Source organism: Octodon degus, unplaced genomic scaffold (genome assembly GCF_000260255.1).
Source record: "Octodon degus isolate 3935 unplaced genomic scaffold, OctDeg1.0 scaffold00122, whole genome shotgun sequence".
Classification (NCBI taxonomy): domain Eukaryota; kingdom Metazoa; phylum Chordata; class Mammalia; order Rodentia; family Octodontidae; genus Octodon; species Octodon degus.
Window position 1 is genome coordinate 557,688 of NW_004524698.1, and position 7,182 is coordinate 564,869.

At 36.2% G+C, this 7,182-nt stretch overlaps 1 protein-coding gene across 6 annotated transcripts in view; it reads right to left on the reverse strand.

Moving 5' to 3' along the window:
- Positions 1 to 7,182, reverse strand: part of Elf1 (E74 like ETS transcription factor 1) — a 98,851-nt gene that overhangs the window by 50,310 nt on the left and 41,359 nt on the right. For 3 of the 6 annotated variants that reach the window (XM_004640258.2, XM_023700122.1, XM_023700124.1), the window contains exons 2-3: positions 4,223 to 4,332; positions 181 to 480 (exon numbers count right to left, since the gene is read on the reverse strand). The exons of 1 other annotated variant lie outside the window; for it this stretch is intronic. In XM_004640258.2, coding sequence (XP_004640315.1) covers positions 181 to 252 — 72 coding nt within the window. In that variant the 5' untranslated portion in view covers positions 253 to 480; positions 4,223 to 4,332. The remainder of the gene's footprint in view (positions 1 to 180; positions 481 to 4,222; positions 4,333 to 7,182) is intronic. 2 more of the 6 variants (XM_004640257.2, XM_023700125.1) reach the window with 1 other exon arrangement.

Sequence of the window (7,182 nt, forward strand, 5' to 3'; positions counted from 1 at the left end):
TTTTTTTTTTTTTTTTTGGTGGAACTGGGGATCGAACTCAGGCCCTTGCACTTGCCAGGCAAGCACTTACTCTATTGAGCCATCTCCCTGGCTCCTTAAAGTAATTTTCTCTTGCAAATGAAAAAAAAAAAAAAAAAAAAAGCAAGTTTATTAAAATCTAATTTTCTCTGAGTCTCATACCTGTTGTTCATCCTCCATGACGTTACTAGCAAATTCAAATACTAGGTCGTTCTGTTGGACAACAGCAGCCATAATAAAGCATTCCCCTTAGATCCACATGAGAAAAAATTCCAAACAGGTTCCAGTATTAGGCAGTAGGGTCCATTAACAAATTTAGGTAAAACCTCTCAGCCAAGTCCGTGAAATCACTGTGTACCCAAGGTGCTCTTTAAAACAAATGCTTCAAATTATCTTGGTTCACTAGTACTCTAAACAAACAGGCAATTTTTCTAAACTTTTTCTTCTCTTAAGCTTCTTGACCTGAAAGACAAAACATTAAATTCATTGTTAAAAACAACCATCCATTTAACTATAACTGATATATTGCACAGCATTTCAAATGATTTTATGGTGAAATTTTTAAATAAAATTAACATGACTAATGAACAGTCATCTTTTAGAGACATTTTTTAGATATATAGCTTCCTTGAAGACTTCATTATTAAGAGCACGCCTTCTACTGAAAACAAAGACTTTCCTCAGTTAAGCTTTAAAATACTATCAAAAAACAAAAACAAAACAATAATGAGGTTTGCAACTGCAATAATGGACACATAAACAATTTTCTGCTTCTTATTAATCCCGTAAACCACCTAAGAGTTTCGAACATATGAAATTACTTATAGACTAGTAATTCTTATATACTGCCTTTAGTAGAACCATTCAGATAGCATGCTTGTTAGGCCTAATAAATGTAAGAATTTAAAACCTAATGAATTTAAACTTTCGTACATACTATTGTAAGGGCTTTTAAAACTAAGCTGAAATTAAGGCCTACTTTTTCTGTTCATTAAAGGTTTCTGGTAAGTAGAATGCTTTAAGAGTTACCATGTTTAAGCCTGTCTTCAGTGACTTCTTTTTTAATGCACTGAAATGTACCCTTATCTCTGGAACAGGCTTGTAAACCAACAGGAAGGAAACATATTTGACCACGTCATGGCAAATTAGAACATGCAAAGAACTGCACTTTACAATAGTAGAAAAACAGAAGTGCAACTTAAGAGCAAAAACAATTTCACAGCAGAAGAAATGCTTTAAAAATGTGTGCCAAAGATAGTTCTATATTCAAAAAATTAAAAAATTACTACTACTAACAAGAGTGACTATAAAAAATAATATAGGAATGGGGCAAAACCACTTGTTGGAACTGAGTTTACTGAGAAAAAACTAAATTAGTGATCAAATATTGTATGAAATGGTAATAAACAAATATGACATAAAAGACAATAATATAAAAACATTAAATAACTGATTCTTTGAAATAGCATTTATACTTTTAGCATAAAAATTTTAAAAAGAAAGCTGATTTCAAGCAAAGGATAGGAACTAATTTCCTAAAAATGTTAACAGGATAAGTTTGGGCATAAAGCTGACATGAAAACTGATTTTCCTAAAAACTTTTTTTTTTTTTTTTTTTTTTCAGAACCAGGGATTGAACTCAGGCCCTTGCACTTGCCAGGCAAGCACTTATTCTACTGAGCTATCTCCCCAGCCCAAAAACCTTAAATTTAACCAAGTGTATTCTCTGCCCCTTATAACTATATTAACAGAATTTCATCATATTTTTCTACAGAAGAGTATCTGGAAAATTAAGAAATTCCTTACATAATAAAAAAATAGAGCTAGAGATATAACAATAGAATCCCTGCCTTGCATGCATAATGCCCTGGAAATTTTACTAACTGAAAGCAAAACAGAGGTTTCCTACCTGTATATCTATAACACAAGTACCTTACCATCCTCCAAATACTTTTATATAATATTTTATGCAACTGCTTGATACTTACATCATTTTCTTCTTTCCTTCCATGGTTTTCTATTGCCCTTTGATCTGAACAAGTAGACACTCACAGAAGAATATTCTGTGTTTACTACACTACAAGCATCTAGGATTTTTTTGTTTCCTCCCTGGTATGCTAATGATATAAAACTGTTGAGACATTTGAAGGAGAGTTGTAATCTCGATGAGTTGGAATAAATCAATTTCAATCATATTTTTATCTGGAACAACTGAAGGAGAGGAATTTATAGATTTCTCTATTATTATTATTATTATTAGTCTTTTGAGGCAATCCTTTACTAAGTAGTTCAGACTGGCCTTCAACTCAACTTTGTAGCCCCAATGGCTTACAAACTTGCAGCAAACCTCTTGCCTCAGTCTCACAAGTGCTGGGATTACAAGTGTGTATAGTCATGCCCAGCCTTCCCCTATTTCTTTTTTTCTTAATTCATTTGGTAAATGGCACAGGGTCTCACTATGCAGCTCGGACTTGTAGTGATCCTCCTGTTTTAAGCCTCCCCAGGGCTGGGATTAAAGCTTGAGCCACCACGCCCAATCTCAGTGGGTGGCTCAGTGCACCCATGGGTAGGGCTATGCCAGGGATCCAACCCCAGTCCCTATGCTTACCTAAGCAGAAGCATAGTCTGTTGAGCTATCTCACTGACCCTTCCACTATTTCTTCAAATCTTAATTTTAATATTGTTCATTTCCAGTTTTACCATAGCATATCACTCACTTTATACATTCTCTCAGCTCAAAAAGTGAAAAAGACATACATATAAGCATTTTCTTAACACTACCAATAACTCATTAAAATACTTCAAAATATTTATACTGACATTTTTCTTTCCAGCTCTTTAAACGTAGTATAATTTACATCAAAAATATGAATATGGAGAAAACAAATATGAAACACACCACATCGTAGCTAATCAAGTAATTAGATTTAAACTTCCCCAAACAAGGACAGTAATAGTCCCTCATCTGCCAGGTGTGGTGATGCACACCTGTAATCCCTGTAGTCCTAGCACTTGGAAGGCAGGGGCAACAGGATCACTGTGAGTCTGTGAGTTCAAGGTCAGCTTGTACTACATAAGTGAAACTTGTTCTTAAAAAAAACAAAAACAAAAAAAAAAACTCCTCATCCTGCGAATAACAGCAGTGAAAAGAATAGTAATTTTAAAATAAATATTATAAAGTTCTTTCTATAGCATTATACATAAAATGAGGGGAAGTTAACATTACAATATGACCAAGTCAATACTTATTGTATTCAATATTCTCATAATTCAAAAAGAAAATTCTAAAAATAAAAAATTCTATACCCTAGCTTTTTTTTTCTTTCAAATATTCAAGGAATTGAAAAAAAGTTTATTTCTTTCTCTCTTTTTTTTTTTTTTTTTTTTTGCAGGACTGGGAATTGAACTCAGGCCCTTGCGCTTGCTATGGAAGCACTTATTCTACTGAGCCATCTCCCTAGTCCCTGAAAAAAAAGTTTAGAAGAAGTTTTAAAATATGTCTCTAGGGACTGGGGATTAGCTCAGTGATAGAGCACTTGCATACACTGCACTTGCATACACTGCAAATCCCTCTAGATTTGATCCCTAGCAGCACTTTAAAATTAAGTTCCATCTATACATTTACTTTTGTGTTTTGGGGGAGAAAACAGAACCTGGTGGCAGGCAAGCACTCTATCACTGAGCCATATATCCAGCTTTTCAATTATCTTTCAAGTAACAAACTAGCATAACTACCTAAACTTACGTGGGTTGTTTTGTTTTGTTGAGACAGAATCTCAGGTTCAGGTTGGCTTTGCACTCACTATGTAGCACAGGCTAGCCTCGAACTCATGGATATCCTCCTGCCTCAGCCTTCTGAATGCTGGGATTATAGGCATGTGCCACCATGCCCAACCATTCTCTAACTGGGAGAAAAAAAATAGGCATTCTTTAACAGAAGAATGTGATACAGAGGTGAGTGAGGTATCTATGTCTATTTGGGGTTTTATTTTGTTTTATGTTATGCAGTACTGGGAATTAAATGCAGAGGGCCTTTATCTTATCATACTAGGCAACCTGTGATAACTATATCTAACTTTATTTATTTATTTTTATTTATTTATTTGGTGGAACTGGGGATTGAACTCAGGCCCTTGGCAAGCATTTATTCTACTGAGCCATTTCCCCAGCCCCTATATCTAACTTTATTAAGAGCATAATTTACCTTCATGTAAATGAAGCACAATTGATGAGTTTTTAGTTCTTTGTTTACAAAGTCTCAGACTTTTAAGACAGATCTTCACAATCTTGATCAAGCTCACCTTAGTGCCAAGCCTGTCAGAGAGATACCAAAAAAGAAAGAGGGAGAAGGAAAGAGAGAACATGAATCTGGCTGAATGCTCCATGCCAAACAGGCTGAGTACTCCATGCTTTTGCCTTTTTGCTGACACCCAGGACTTCAGGCAGGCCACAATTAACTCCCAGACCTGAAATTCCAGTTCTTTCACATAGTTCTTCAACTTTCCATCGTTGGCCTTTTGGGTCTACCTGGTGTCAGATTACACTTGGGCAGCATTTGTAACAACTTACAAAACAGGCAAACAGATCACATACCTAGACCTGTACATACCTGTGTTCTCAAGATTAATCCCTTTTCTGTATAGTTTCAAAAACAAAAGGAATTTGAAACTAAATAGGAAATATCCAAGAGTAACCTGACTTAGTTTCCAACTTTGTTTATAAAAATGTTTACCTTTTTTGTTTCTAAAAGGCTGAAAGTTTTTAATCAAATAACATGAACTGATGTTTTTCATAGCCAAATTAACTTAAGGAAATTTCTTCCATACTGTACCTAAATCTGAACTCTGATGGAAAAAAAATATATAAACATGTTAAAATGTCCTTAACAGCAAAACCTGTTTGGGCAGTTAAAAACTTCTCTCCGACAAGCAAGAATTACCTTGCAAGGAAGTTGTTTCATTTCTGTGGCTGTTTACTCTGCCTAGTTAATATTTTCATGTTAAAAAAAGAGGTCTCTAGGGCAATGGTTTCCCCATCTGCAATAATAGCAGATTGCCATCATTAATAGTGGAAAAGGCTAGAGATACGTGCTTCAAAGGATCTCCACGATAGCTTACTAAATGCCTCCCCTTTCTCCATTCCCCACATTGTCCAAGTTTTCTGGTAGAAACTATTCTCCTTTAAAATCCACTCTTACAAAATGACATGCCATCAGCTGAAAGCAAACTTTATAAGTCATATAAATCACTCAATGGCCATGGATTGCACTGTTAAATGATAGCTCCTTCACATACCAATTTAATTGACCTTTACTAATACTGTTCTAGCTTCTGTGGAATGGTTCTTTGAATAGGAGACTATCACCAAAAATGAAAATACAATTTGTTTCTCCACCAATGGCTTTCACTACTTATAGGAAAACATCAAGTCAATAAGCAAGTTAAATGGCCATTCATGATGTGGCAAAATTACGAGGAAACTAGTCAGTCAGACTTGTAAACCACAATATCTGAATACACTGAGTATATAGGTCAACAGTCAATGGACTGAGCTTAAATATATATCTCTACACTATAGTAAACTAGTCAGAGACAAATAGTTCTATGGAATAAAATAAAAGCTCAGGCTGACCAAATAGTTTATCGGATTAAAGTGCCTGCAAGCAGGTGCAGGAGCCAGGGGTTCAATCTTCGCCCCCAGGGTGTGCTGAGATAGCAATTGAGACTGGACGTGGTGGCACGCGCCTGTAATCCCAGCTCTTGGGAGGCTATAAACAGGATGATCACTATGAGTCCAATCTAGTAGTGAGCCCCTGAACACCCTGTAGTTCCCTAAAATACAAAAAAATAAAGGTTCATAAATAGATTCACTTAAATATAGTCAACTGACCTCTAACAAAAGAACAAAGGAAATATAATGAAAAGATAGTCCTTTCAACAAATAGCTAGAACAACTGGACATCTGCATGTAAAAACTGAATTTAGACAATTAAAAGCACTTTCCAAACATTACTTCCAATTGGATCACAGATCTGATTATAAAATTTTAAACTATAGAATTTCTAGGGGCTGGTGAGATGGCTCAGTGGTCTAAAGCACCTACTTAGAACAAATTTAGCAAAGCACAGGGACCGCAGTTCAATCCCCCAGCACCACATGCCAGCCAGCCACGCCCCCTGGTAGGCTGAGCTGGCCACACACACACACACACACACACAAATAAATAAAAAATTTAAAAAAAAAAGAATTTCTAGAGAAAAATCTAGATAACCATGACTTGACAGTGAAAAACATGACCCCAGGACAGAATCCATGAAAGAAAGAATTGAGAAAATATTTGCAAAGAACACATCTACTAAAAGACAAAAATATATAAAGCCCTCTTAAAACAATTTTTTTTAAAAAATCTCAGAAGGAAACTCATAAACCCAATAACCCAATTTAAAAATGATCCAAGGGACCTTTTTTTTTTTTGCAGAACCAGGAATTGAACTCAGGCAGACCCTTGCGCTTGCCAGTGAAGTGCTTATTCTACTGAGCCATCTCCCCAGCCCTGATCCAAGAGACCTTAAAAGACATTTCACCAGACAAATACATATAAACATATAAAAGATATGCAACAATCAGGCCTGGTAACACACACTTATACTCCTAGCTACTCAGAAGGCTGAGGGAGGAAAATCACTACCTAGAGGCCAGCCTGGGAAATGTCACAAGAACTGGGCTCAAAATTTAGTTCAGGACTGGCCAAATAGCTCAGCAGATTAAAGTGCTTGCAAGCAGGTGCAGGGGCCCAGGGGTCGAGCGGCCCAGGACTTGATCTCGGGCCTGCCATGCTGGCCCCACACCAGGGCACACAAGAGGGTGATTGAGAATGGGCATAGTGGTGCCAGCCTGTAATCCCAGCACTTGGGAGGCTGTAAACAGGAGAATCACCATGGGTCACTATGGCTAGTAATGAGACCCTTGAACACCTGTAGACCCTTCCCTAAAACACAGGGGAAAAAAAAATTAATTCAGTTTTTTTGTTTTGTTTTGTTTTGTTTTGTTTTTTTAAGTACCAGGGATCAAACTTTGGACCTTATACTTACCAGGCAGGAACTTATGACATTGTCTGTCTCAAAATAAAAAAAAAAAAAAAAAAAAACGGTGTTCTAATTGGCAG